General features: G+C 47.6%; 1 protein-coding gene across 4 annotated transcripts in view; it reads left to right on the top strand.

The window, feature by feature from the left end:
• Window positions 1-9,302: 9,302 nt before the first annotated feature.
• The window catches only part of TMEM131L (transmembrane 131 like), a 134,379-nt gene continuing 130,835 nt past the window's right edge, over window positions 9,303-12,846 (top strand). For 2 of the 4 annotated variants that reach the window (XM_084768806.1, XM_084768805.1), the window contains exons 1-2: window positions 9,303-9,486; window positions 10,084-10,154. In XM_084768806.1, coding sequence (XP_084624932.1) covers window positions 9,363-9,486; window positions 10,084-10,154 — 195 coding nt within the window. In that variant the 5' untranslated portion in view covers window positions 9,303-9,362. The remainder of the gene's footprint in view (window positions 9,487-10,083; window positions 10,155-12,846) is intronic. The other 2 variants (XM_084768807.1, XM_084768804.1) reach the window with 1 other exon arrangement.

Below are 12,846 nucleotides of genomic sequence, written 5' to 3'. Positions count from 1 at the left end.
ACATTTCCTCACCCGCTATAATTGCCAATATTTCTTGGCTAATTAACCAGCCTTCAAGCTTCAACCCCAGTATACCACTTCCAGCTTAGAGTGCTCACGCCGAATGAGGGCCCTAGGGATTGGAAGGGGGCTGTAGCCAGCGAGAATGGGAGCCAAAGTTCCCTGAGCCCTAGACAGTGCTCCTTTCCCCACATCCCGTGCTTTCCACTGCCCTCTGGACATGCAGATGTGTCAGGAATGCAGCTGTGATGCTGGAGTCCTCCCCCACAGCCTGCCCCCAGCAGCCCAGCAGCCAAGGGCTGAGTTTCCTCCTCCTGCTGTTTCCGACTCTGCCCCTTGGCTCTGAGCCACTCATCCAAGGACTCTCTTCAGGAGCTCGGCTCTAGTTTGTGATGCTTCCTGCTGTTCCCTCCGCGCTACCGCTACCGTTAGCAGTGGAGTTGCCTCGGGCTGTGTCTCTGCCCGTCTTGTTTGGCTACCGTGTTCTTCCTAGGCTGAAGGGCTGTTTCTCCATGCACTAGCCACGGGCAGCCACAGTGTGAGGATCCAGTCAGTTAGAATCACTTTGCTGTGCAGGTGAAGGCCCTCAGTAGTGTGATCTGAGGGGTACGCGTTTAAAAGGGTGTGGAGTCAGATGTCACATTCTGTCCTCCTATGACAGTGTCCTTCTCAGTAACTGAATGGGACATCCTATCATATCTGTAAGGGCATATTTTATATTACTTTCTAGACAGACAGACAGACAGACAGACACACACACACACACACACACACACACACACACACACGAGAGAGAGAGAGAGAGAGAGAGAGAGAGAGAGAGAGGAGAGAGAGGAGAGAGAGAGAGAGAGAGAGAGAGGAGAGAGAGAGAGAGAGAGAGAGAGAGAGAGAGAGAGAGAGAGAGAGAGAGAGAGAGAGAGAGAGAGAGAGGAGAGAGAGAGAGAGAGAGGAGAGAGAGAGAGAGAGAGAGGGAGGACGAGGCACCTGTACTGGATTTAGCCTGTTGTAGCAGAATGCCCTGGTGTGTTAGTAAAGTCACGGGCTAGATTGCCTGGGTTTGAATCTTGTCTCTGCTATTTAGTTCCACAACAGAGGGAGGGTCGCTCGATCTCTGCCTAGGTGAGTGTTTGTTCCTTTCATTGGCAGGATAATTCGTTGTTGCTTTATTTTATACAGGGGTATACTATATGACCAACCTGTTTCTTACATCTCTTTGTTTAGAGATGGGGAGGTGCTCTGATACCTAGGTTGGTCTTCGACCTCTGGGCTTACTTGGTCCTTCTCTAGCCTGTTATAGCAGGAACTACAGGCCTGTGCCACCGTGTCTGGCTCTTCCTGTTCTTTTAGTTAAGTTTTGAAAAGAGACACCGATCATGGGAAGATGGACAGATCCAACCTTACCTAAGGTGTCCCATTCTCAGTCAGTGGTAAGCAGCTGTATATGTGCTCGGAGGCAGAGTAAGGAAGCCTTATCCAGGCAAGGATGACTGTGACTTAACTGTGTCAGATGGGAGAAGTGAGGCCGTTGGCCTGGTGTTGAAGTGGACTTGGTGACAGCCTTTTATGAGCCATCATTTTTTTTTTTTCTGCAGTGCCGATCTAAATGTTCTGGCTTTGCCTTATTCATGCCCCCCTGCCTCTTTTTTTTTTTTTTTTTTAGATTTTTATTGACTTTGCCAAGTGACACTAGACTGACTTGCCATGAACCAAGGGGCGGCGGGGGTGGGGTTGGGTGGCGGTGAGAAACAGAGCCCCTTTATCACTCCCTCTTCATAATGTGTGGCTATCCTATGCCGAACCAGCAGGTTGTTATTTGAACTTTATGTGCGAGCCCAACATGACTGTAATTGGAAGGCACGCTGATCCAGGAAGCTGTGAGGTTGCTCGACATGGTAAATTCTGAAGCAGTAAAGATTGATGGATTTTAAAAGCTCAGGTTTCTGCTTTTCAAGCTATCAGGTTAGGATGGAAAAACCACTCAAGGATAGAAGTGGAAAGGACCGCAGAGGCTGTATCATTTTATGACTTTGTTTTTAAGAGGCCATGGAGGTGAAGTGTCTTGTAGGCTGTAAAGCATATTACAGGGAGATTATTCAAATGGGTTAAGTCAGAGAGATGGGTGTTCAGTTCTGGAAGCTGCTATATAGTGAGCTTGAGCTCCTGCAGCTGGGGTTACAGGCTTAACTCATACAGTACAACATGCCTACCTCAGCTAAATGGAAAGAAGAAACCCTCTGGAACCTTGGAACAGTCAATAACCAGAAACTGGCTCTATGGTTCAGACACTCTCTTAAAAAATGGGCCAAGAAAAAAAAAAGTGTGCTACATTTCTGGTGCCATAATGTCATTTGTTTGGTATCTCCAGTTACATGCTTTTGTTGTTGTTGTTGTTCTTGAGTTTGAACCAGGAGCCCCAAGAATGTCAAGGCAAATGCTTAAAGACCATGGCTCAACAGTGGTCATGAACCTTCTGTTCACTTGAAGATGTTAAGGAGACCTGCCCAAGTGTCCAAAAGGATGGATTAAGAGCTTGTTTTGAATTCTAGCTTTGCTGACTTATGACTGAGCAATCGCACCTTGCTTGTCTGTGTGCTGAGGCACAGGCTAGCATCTCTTCCCATTCCCTTGAGGCAGTATTAGGAGGCACACTTTAGAGAGGTGGTCAGGTCATTAGGGTTCTTATGACTGGAATAGAAAATGCCCCCACAGGCTGTTGGCTTGGTCCCCAGCCACTGCTGCTGTTTGGGGGAGGTGGTAGGATTTTTAGGAGATGGAGCCTAGCCTCTCTAGTTGTCCTCACCTGTCATAGTCATGAGAAAAGCCACTAACATAAAGGGGGGGGGGCTCATGAATGGGATTAGTGCCTTGTAAAAAGACCTCAGAGAGCTCCTTGCCGCTTCTATGGCAGGAAGACATTAAATACAGAGCATTTATGAACCAGGAGTTGGGCCAGACACTAGATCCATGTTAACTTCAGACTCCTCCCTTCAGAACTGTGGGGAATCAATCTGGGCCATTTTTAAGCCACCCAGTCTAGAATATTTTGATATAGCATTCCTGAATGCACTGAGACATTGTGTATCTATTTCCCCATGTGTAAAATAGTAATGGTGTCAGGACCTGTATCCTATGGGGTTATGGGAAGTATGGAATGAGTTACATACGAAGCACTTAGGACAGGGCTTGGTACATTATAGGTGCTGTATGAGCATTTCTAACATCATTCCTCGAAGCACCAGTTGAGTTACCATACTTTAACAACAGTTCTCAGCCTGTGGATCACAATTCCTTTGGGGGTGGGGGTCACAGGTCACGTATCCTGCACACCAGATATTTACATTACTATTCATAACAGTAGCAAAATTACAGTTGTGAAGAAGCAACAAAGTAATTTTATGGTTGGGGGGTCACTACAACATGAGGAACTATATTAAAGGATCACAGCATTATGAAGGTTGAGAACCACTCTCAAAAATGTAAATGGTGACGGAGGTGAACAAGTAGGTAGCATTTCCAGTGGAGGGCTACGTCTCACGTTGTAGTTTATGTAGGATCTTAAGTACCAGTCTTCCTAAGAGCATGTTACCAAAACACTGCCCCTGTTTTCTTGCTGCTCTTGGACAGTTTATCTATCCCAGCATCAAGGGAGAAAAACAAGTGGGGATGGCAGTGTGGGGATCTATACAGCTTGATTCCCCAAGTAGACAGTTTGCATCATAACGTGAACGTCATTAAGTTAATATATTTTCTAACTTATAGGGATAAGTGTCTCAGTAGACCAAGAGCCAGCATGCATAAAAGTCGCTAGAGGGACGAGGTCTGCATGTTCAGAAAGTTGTATGGAGAATCAAAAGAAATATATGGCAGATTTTGTATTGAGTTTCACATTGTAATTTACCAGAGGAATGGCGTGTGGGTGGGCCATCTTGTAGCTAGCTGCAGTTCATTCCACAAGGTGGCCAGCTGTAGCTGGGGCTTCATAGGGTTTTCTAAATCTACTACAAATATCCTATGCCAGGTAGAATTAAAACCTGATGTTAAAAAAGGTTTCTAATTTCTATTCTTGTCTCTTTGTTGTCAGGAGATAGGATGGTGAGATGAGTAAGAGGTAAAGTTTGAAGAGGTAATTAGTTGTCTCCCCTCCCAGCCTTAGTTCTAAATGAAAATAAGGGTCATAGTGCTAGTCCCAGCAGGCTCTTAGGAAGCGTATAAGACATGTCAGCACCATGAGTTTCCAGCGACAGAGCAGGAAGAAGCACCCCTGCTGGCCATAGTCCCTGTCAGTGAGTCTGTAAATGAGGTGCTAGGGTGGTTTGAAGAGGTTTGGCCCTCACACACTCATGTGTGTGAATGTTTGGCCATAGGGAGTGGCACTGTTAGGAGGTGTGGCCTTCTTAGAGGAAGTGTGTCACTGTGGAGGTGGGGCTTTGAGGTCTTAAATGCTCAAGCTCCACCCAGTGTGGGTTCCAGTCTCCCCCTGGCTGCGGGCCTGCATGCTGCATGCTTCCTACTATAATGAGACTAGACTAAATCCCCGACACGGGAAACTAGCCCCAGTTCAATGTTGCCCTTTATAAGAGTTGCCAGAGTCATGCTATTTCTTCAACAGCAATAAAACTGTCACTAGGACAGATGCTCTGCTTGCTTCAGGCATCCTTGCACTAGGGCTCAGTGTGGCTAACTTCAGCCCCTCTGCCTTGGGCACTCCAAGCACAAGCAAATGCAGCAGCACTCCACGACTGACGGATTGCAATAGTCAGATGTGACCATCAGGACAAAGGGGTTTCAGTAGAGAAAACAGAAGGCGGAGAGGGCTGTTGAAATGGCTCCACGGGCACAGGGGCTTGGTTCCAGGCTTGATAACCTGGGTTTGGTTCTTGGGCACCCACGTGATGGGAAAGAGAACTGGCTCCTGGATGTGCGTGTGAGTTCGAGGCTAGGCTGATCCAAAGAGCGAGTTCCAGGACAGCCAGGCATAGAGTAAAAATAAAATAAAAAGCGTAATAAAAAAAGTTTAAAAGATGACAGAAGGTACAAAGTCTCAAAAAGGTGGCCCGGTAGCGGTGGGCATGTGGAACGTGCAGACCACGGAGAAGAAGAGCACACGGGGTGCTGTAAGAGTCAGGAGGTGGGCACGGGAAGATGCCCCGTAGCTCTTGCAGGACAACTGTTCTCTAATACAAATTCCGTTCCCTACTGCAGAAAACTGCTGGGGAGCTTTGCGCATAACCCGAGCTCTGTTTTTTTTAAGTGGCCATTCTGGATCTGGTGCAATTGAGATGTAAGGAACATGGAAGCTGAGAGACCAGTGAAGGGGCATAGAGGCACGCGCGTGAGAGAGGGGGAGCGTGTCCTGGGCTAGCAGCGACGGTGGAAACGCTAGGTATGGGAAATGTTCTGCAAGTGGACACAGGATTTTTTTTTTTTGCATATATTTAAAGGATATGAAGGAAAGGAGAATTAAATATGACTCCTGGCTTTTGGCACAAGGAATTAGGTAGATAATGAAAACGTTAACTAGAACTTAAGACTAGGACGTAATCAGTGTGGATAGACGGAATTAAGAATTTGAGCGATGTTAGGTCTGAGATGCTCATAATACAGTAAGCTATCGATGACAAGCAGGCAGTTGCATTTAGAGTGGAACTCCCAGATGGGCTAAAAACTTGAGACTCATCTCCGTATAGACAGTAGTGACACGGGGCAGTATGTGTCCATTCAGAGAGGGTATAAAGGGTACAGGGACCACAGCCTAAGACCCTTGCTTTGAGGTTGGGCATGGGAGGAAGAGGCTGCCGAGAAAACTGCATCACGTCTTAGTTCGATTCTCACTGCTATCACAGACTACTCCAGATTGGGTAATTTATAAAGAAAAAATTCCTAAAAAAAAAAAAAATAAATAAATAAAAAAATTCAGAAACCTGGGAAATCCAGGTGAGGGCCTTCTTGCAGGACAGCCTGAGAAAGGAGAGAATTATTAATAATTGTCCACACTGGAGGCTTCAGGGGATGAGATGGGGTGAAGTTAGTGGTAGCCAGTGTGTTAATGAGGTGGCTCAGCAGGTAAAGGCAATTGCCTCTAAACATTACAGCCTAGAGTTCAAGTCCTGGCACCTGCTTGGTAGAAAGGAGGACATCCTAGGCTAGCCTTTAATGTGCCCCCCCCCCACATACACACATACACTCACATAGACATACGCAAATAATAAATGTAAAAATGATTCTTTAAAAAAAAAAGGTCATAGCAAAAAGAGTCTTTGAGTCAAGGCAGCAGCATTTGTACTTCAGGAATATAGGACCATCTCGTCTCGGCCTTTTGGCCAAGGTCAAGTGTGGGAATATAGGATCACAGGTTTCCACCCTGCGCATAGGCATTTCCTATCCAAAGCTGAAGATTATGTCCCGGCGGTGGTGGTGGCTTAGTGAAACTCTCGGTCTTGTTTCCTTAGGGTGAAGCTGAAAACTTCTGGAGCGATGGGCCAGCAGAAGGCGGCTGCATGTACAGGAATTACTCCGCTGTTTGAGTGACAGTGCCAATAAACAGGTAATTCATGCATTTAAAGTGTTAGTACAGGTGTGGCATGCCTCCACACTGGGAATAAATCGCAGTATGATTTCTAGCATTTATTGAACACCTACTGCCAGATTTTTGCCATGCCTTGTCTCATTTTATCTTCGTGGTTCTCTCTCACTTGGCCTCTCTAATCATCTCTAGATTAGGGGGTTGGGCTTACCACCTGAGTCAATTTTATGTAGGGCGTGTTGAGATGTAATAGGTGTGTAGACTTGTTTTTCATCTGTATTTAATTAAAAGTATGTTAAAAAGCATTAATATTGTGGATATTTTGAAATAACAGTCGGTATTATTATTGTAGTCTTGTGGTACTGGGGAGTACAGCCAGTGTCTTGTGGATGGGGCAAGCGCTGGCCACTGAGCTACATCCCTAGCCTTCTTTTCCTTTTTAATTTTGAGGCAAAGTCTCCTAAACTTGCCTCCATGGTCTTTTCATGACCTCTTTCACCTGCAGGATGGCCTTGAGAGTGTTCTGTTCTGTTCTCCTGCCAGAATCTAGTAGCCAGAATTTATAGGCCTCAGCTACCAGGCAGAGCTGAGTGTGAATTCTTTGTTGTTGTTGTTGTTGTTGTTGTTGTTATTATTATTATTATTATTATTATTATTATTATTATTATTATTATTGCTTTTTTGCCTTTAGCTTATGGTGTAGATTTAACTGAAGGGAAAAAAAAACCCTCAAAGTTAATAAAGAGAAAGATTTTCCTTAAATTCTCAGCTCTAACCGTCTGCCACTCTTATCTATTCATTGACAAGGGGATAGCAGAAACAGGTGTCATCTTTGGAGAACAGTTTTTCTTCAAAACGTGGAAGGCGCTTAACGGGGCCCTAACTTTCCTTTGTTCATGAGTCAGCATGAAGCACGCCTTCAGAGGAGGCCAAGTGGGTCAGATTTATCTAAGAAGACAGCTGTGTGGTCCTGTATCCTTCTCCGGCCACATGGCGCTGCAGATAGATGCTTCTGGCGCGGTGAGCAACAGTCAACCACCCACTTTGTAAAGACCTCAACCTGACAACATCAGGCTGCTAACCCTACCTCCCCAAACCTCTGGCAGGAGACTAAATGGGAGCAGATGGCCTAGAGCAATATTCTCAGCCTTTTACGTAATTCTCATTGCTAGCGTGGGACTTCACTAGTAAAAAAAGGTAAAATAACTTAAAAATCGGTGGAGTTTTACATCATGACTTTTAAATTAAACCTGTCAACTGACAATGCTTACTGTTTTCGCAGTATGAGAACATTTAAGATTAATGTATAGTAAATAAATAGGCCTGTAAGGGAACTTCCCATTAGAAACAAACTGAGAACACCTAATGTGGGCTATGTAAGTGTTGGCTTTATGGTGCTGTGTGTGACTTAAACCCAGAGCCTCCCCTCTGCTAACCAGGAACACCTTCAGCTCAGTTCATGTCCTTTTATTTTTTGTGTTATTTTGTTTTGTTTTTGACGCTCTTTAACACAGTGAGGGAATGTCAGAGTCTAAGGGACAAATATAAACAGAGAAGTGAAATAAAGAGGGTCACAGGGGATCTTTGCTAGGGACGTTCCCAGACAATCAAAAAAAAAAAAATTAGGAAATTGGATTTGCTCAAGTTGGGCAAAGCAAAGTGACTTTTTCATGTGGACATTTGCTTTTATCAGATGTCAAGTATAGCAAAGAAATCAGGTAGTTTAACCTCAGTCAGAGTTAGGTCCAGACAGCAAGATTGGGTCCACAGCCTTGTATTACCAAGAGAGCATCCGTCATTCAGTTTATCTGACCTGCTATGTGCCCATGTTTTTTTCCATAGTCTAGACTGGAAGGCTCCAGAAACAATTAAACAGACGATCAATGTAAGCAGACAGGTGTGCACCATCACTTCCTGCAGCTCACACTCTCTGAATTTCATATGAGCTACGTCTGCTGCACACAGCAAATCAACTTAAAAAAAAAAAACAGGCCAAAAAAAAAAATACATTTCCAGGTAAGACTCACACTACTAATTAAATTTGGAAACCGGCAGGCGACCAAGCCCTGCATTTCAACTCCGTTTAGTAAGGGGCTGGCTTACTTTTGCAGACTGATTCTGAAGGTGGGTACATCTGCAGGGTCTAATCTACGACGAAGCTCTCCCACCTGTCACGACTTGGACAGTCTCCACAGAGGGCGCGGAGCGCATTACCGCCACGCGGCGCTGAGGTCAGCCTCCCGGGGTGTTGGGAGAGCTTTTTATTCTAAATTACAGACCTCGCAGCCACCGGATATCCTTACTGTATAACTGGCAGTAGCTATGTGGCTGCACTCGCGTTTCCTGACAACCACAGCATTATTTCCGCTAATATCCTGTTCAAGGCCTCGCTCTGGGCTACGATTCATTGCCAGGACCCCTCCCCCCCCGCCCTCCCCCCGGCGCTACTGCCCCCCACCCCTCACTGCAGCCCGGGTGTCACCAACAAAGAGAACCCCTTGAAAGTTCACGAGAACACCCTCTCCTCGTGGGCCGCGAGTCCCGGCCCCTCGAGTGGAGCTGCTGGGGAGGCCCTCGGGCACGTGCGGCGCGCCGAGAGCGTTCGCATTGTCCTCGTCCCTCCGCTCGGCGCCGCGTTCCATCCCCTTCTATCTGCGGAGCACACGCGCTCCGGGGGCAAGCGGTGCGCCGGCGCTGAGCAGCAGGCCAACAGCTGCGGGGGCGGGGCCAACAGCGGGGGGCGGGGCCGGGGCGCGGGGGCGGGTCCGGGGCGCGGCTAGGCGGCCGCGGCGCCAGCAAGCGAGAGAAGGAGATCGCTGCGAGCGCGGCGAGCACCAGCATGGCGGGGCTCCGGCGCCCGCAGTCCGGCGCCTACCGCCGCACGGCCGCTGCCGTGAACCTTCTGCTGGGCGTCTTCCAGGTCCTGCTGTCCTGCTGCCGTCCGGGAGGGGCTCAGGGACAAGGTCAGCCCGTCGTCGGGGCTGGCTGTCCCCGCCGCCCCGCCCCCCCCTTTCTTTAAGGGAACTGTTGAAATCTGTGAGCGTTTGCGGAGGAAGGGGACCCGAGAGGCTGGGGAAGACCGGTTGCTGCAGCCCAGCGACCGCAGCGTCCCTCTCGGCGGCCCTAGGCCGGGCCAGGAGCGGGCAGCGTGGGGGCTCGGGGACCGCTAGCCGCGCGCGCCCCGGAGCCTTTGTGCGCGGGCCCCTGCGCCCCGGGCGCATCCCCCGCTTTGTGTGGCGCGCGGGTGCCTCGCCGCGCCCGGCTTCCTGCAGCTTTGTTTCCCCCAGCCCGGTGGCCCGGGGGTCGCTGTGCCTGGTGCGGCGGCCTCGCCCCGTGGTCGGGACCAAGCCCTCACGCCCTCTCCTCTTCGAGCGACCCTAGGGCCGCCGGCTGGGCATTGTATTTGCATCCTCGGTTCACCCCTCCGGTTGCCTCCCCCTGTGAGAGGAGAAGGAGACTTGTTTGGGGGCAGGCGGGTGGCACGGGGGACGGGGAAGGAAACAGGAAGCGTTTCTTTTCCGTGCATTACAAATGCGGTGTGTTTTTTGGTGTCCTTGCAGCGATTGAGCCCTTGCCGAACGTGGTGGAGCTGTGGCAGGCAGAAGAAGGGGAACTCCTGCTGCCCACTCAGGTGAGGAGGACCAGGTGACAGGGCGGGTGTGCTAGGGAGGAGAGGCCTGGAGGTTGCCGGCCTTCCCCTAGTGGCACAGGAGCACTCCGGTCACTTTGCAAGGCAAATAAACGGTCGTGCGGAGCCTGAACACCTGGCAACGGTGGCCCTTCGGCCTCCTCCCGCGCCATGTGACAGGGTGTGTGAGTCAGGCCCGCCGCAAGTTCAGAAGGTGGGTGCTCAGGCCACCGCAGCAGCAGCGTTGTGTGTCGCACAGCCTTGCGCCTGGCTAGTGGCGGGTTCCTTGGCTTGCTAGTGGTCCAGGGTGGGCGGAGGACTTGTTTGTGGGTCTACACTGCTGTCTCTAAGCATTCGGGTGTGGTGTGGATGGCAAGTGGCTGGAGGGACAATGGGAATATTGATTTCATAAATGTTAGTGAGCGGTACTTGCTATTAGCCTAAGTAGCTTTGGGATGAAGAAGTGACTTTAAAGGAGTGTAATCTTGGATTCTCTCCAAGTGTCTTTAATTCCTGTTAGAATACACCCACTTAAGAACCTGAATTTCTAGTTTTTCACCCCCCCCCCTTCCCCGCGATGATATAATGATTACATGTGGAAAAATAATTGCTAACGTTTTATTGGGAATCCGTAGCATAGAGGGCTTCGGGCTGCAACGGAAGTGGCACCAAAGCTTTTGTCTTCAATTGAATGTTTCATTGACTTGCAAAAGGTACCCATTTAAACATAATTTGCATGACTGTTTTTCAACAGCATCGCAATAGAGACTCAAAATGCATTTTTTGGGGGGGGGGTGTCTGTGTTGAATGGTAAGAGAACATTAGCTTGCCTGTAGTACATTTCAAAGTGTTTATTACTTCCCTGCCTGGGCTGGTGGCAGCATTAAAATCAAGCTGTTGAAGTCTGCCTTGCCTGCAGTCCCAGGCCTGCCGTTCCTCTGCTTAAGGGCTGGCCTCGAGATATGTGGAGTATTCATTTTGACCAGAGCTAATGAATAGCAGCTTACAGGCAGAGAGGTGATTTATTTATTTATTTATTTATTTATTATTTAGAAGATAATTTCCCAGCTCTTTCCTGAAGGCTGACAGGCTGCAGGAGAAGCTGAGAAGCAGCCTTTCTCCTAAAAGTGTATCCCACGTGGATTTTTAATCCTTGGTCCTAAATAATACATCTGTGTTTGAAAAGAGAGGAAGTTAAAAACAAAAACTAAAACAGCAAAACAAAACAAAACCAACAAAGTCTGAATCATCTGTAACTAGACCCTATACTTGGCACTTGGTGTGTTTACTTTAAATAGTCATATTTGTGAATATCAGCTGCTCAACAGTTGAGGCATGAGTGACCTTTGACCCAGAGGATTTCTCCACTGTGCCCTGTGCCTGTAGTATGCCAAATGCCATTCCTGGTCCCTACTCCTTGGATGCCAGTGACACCTTCACCGCCATCCTTTTGTTGTCCCTCTCCCCACTCTGTGAGCTTGTTGTTGGTTTAAAATAAGTTCTTGTCGCGTTGCCTCAGATTCCTCCACTTGGGCCATCCTCTCTGTTTCATTCCTGCATTAGCTGGAGCTATAGGAACGCATGTCTTCCATTGGACCTTGATCCAACCACCAGTTTTACCAAATGAGAGTGTCTCAAAGTATCTAGGGCAGCAGAATTCACATTTGGGTTCAACTGAAGCCTTTATGTCTGAACAGGGTAGTGATGCGGAGGCCAACACAAACAGGAAAATAAATTATAGACAATACCTGTTTCTGCCTCTGTGAAAGATACATTGTTTGTGCTCAGGAGTGGAAATGTCAAGGCCTATGGTGACGCTAATTACTTCGTTTATAGGCTCAAAAGTTATTTTATAAAATGGCTAGTTTCTGGCTTGATTTTACTTACTTGCATAGTGTGGTTTGTTCTGATTAAAAAAAAAATGGTTAGGGTTGAGAATGTGTCGTTCCAGAAGTCTTGCCATAGAGACTGATAGCCAAGGTATTCTAGCCAGTGCTGTGGCGAAAGTGAAACTAGAGCTCACAATAGTTTTCTGCACATAGCATCTCTGTATGCATGCCCTTTAGATACTGTCCCACTGCGCACATGCTGCCTGGGCAGGGAGGAAGGTGTGTGTATGTGCCTTAGATACAGACTGTTCTAAAGGAGTTCTTTCAAGGAACTTAGAATTATTTTCAAAAGGTTTTCTTGTGGATGTCACAAGAGTCTGTGGAGAATACTTATTGTGTCATGTACATTTTATACCTTCCATTCAGGAAGACTAGAAAATGGCTTTGGAACCTAAAAGTTGTAGACGAAAGGTTTGAAATAGGAACGTCAAGATATCATGTTCAATGAACAATAGATTTGCCCAATATTGATTATTTACACAGTTACTTATTTGGAAGTTTTTTTGTTTTGTTTTGTTTTTAAATGAGACTCTTAAGTGATAAAGAAGTTCTTACTTATCATTCATAAAAGAAAAAAAAATGAAGTCAGCCAGAGGTGGCGCAGGCCTTTAATCCTAGCTCTTGGGAGGCAGAGGCAGGCAGCTCTCTATCAGTTTAGGGCCAGCCTGACCTACAGAGGGAGTTCCAGGACAGTGGGGGCTTCACAGAGAAATCCTGTCCCCCCCAAAAAACCCCAACTAATCAACAAAAAACAAATCAAATCAACCAAACAGACGAAATGTTACAAGCTGCCAGATCCTCTTTGT

The sequence above is a fragment of the Acomys minous genome (assembly GCF_964271855.1).
Source record: "Acomys minous genome assembly, chromosome: 19".
Lineage (NCBI taxonomy): Eukaryota > Metazoa > Chordata > Mammalia > Rodentia > Muridae > Acomys > Acomys minous.
The sequence above is the reverse complement of the archived record's forward strand: the minus strand, read 5'-3'. Positions and strand labels throughout refer to the sequence as shown.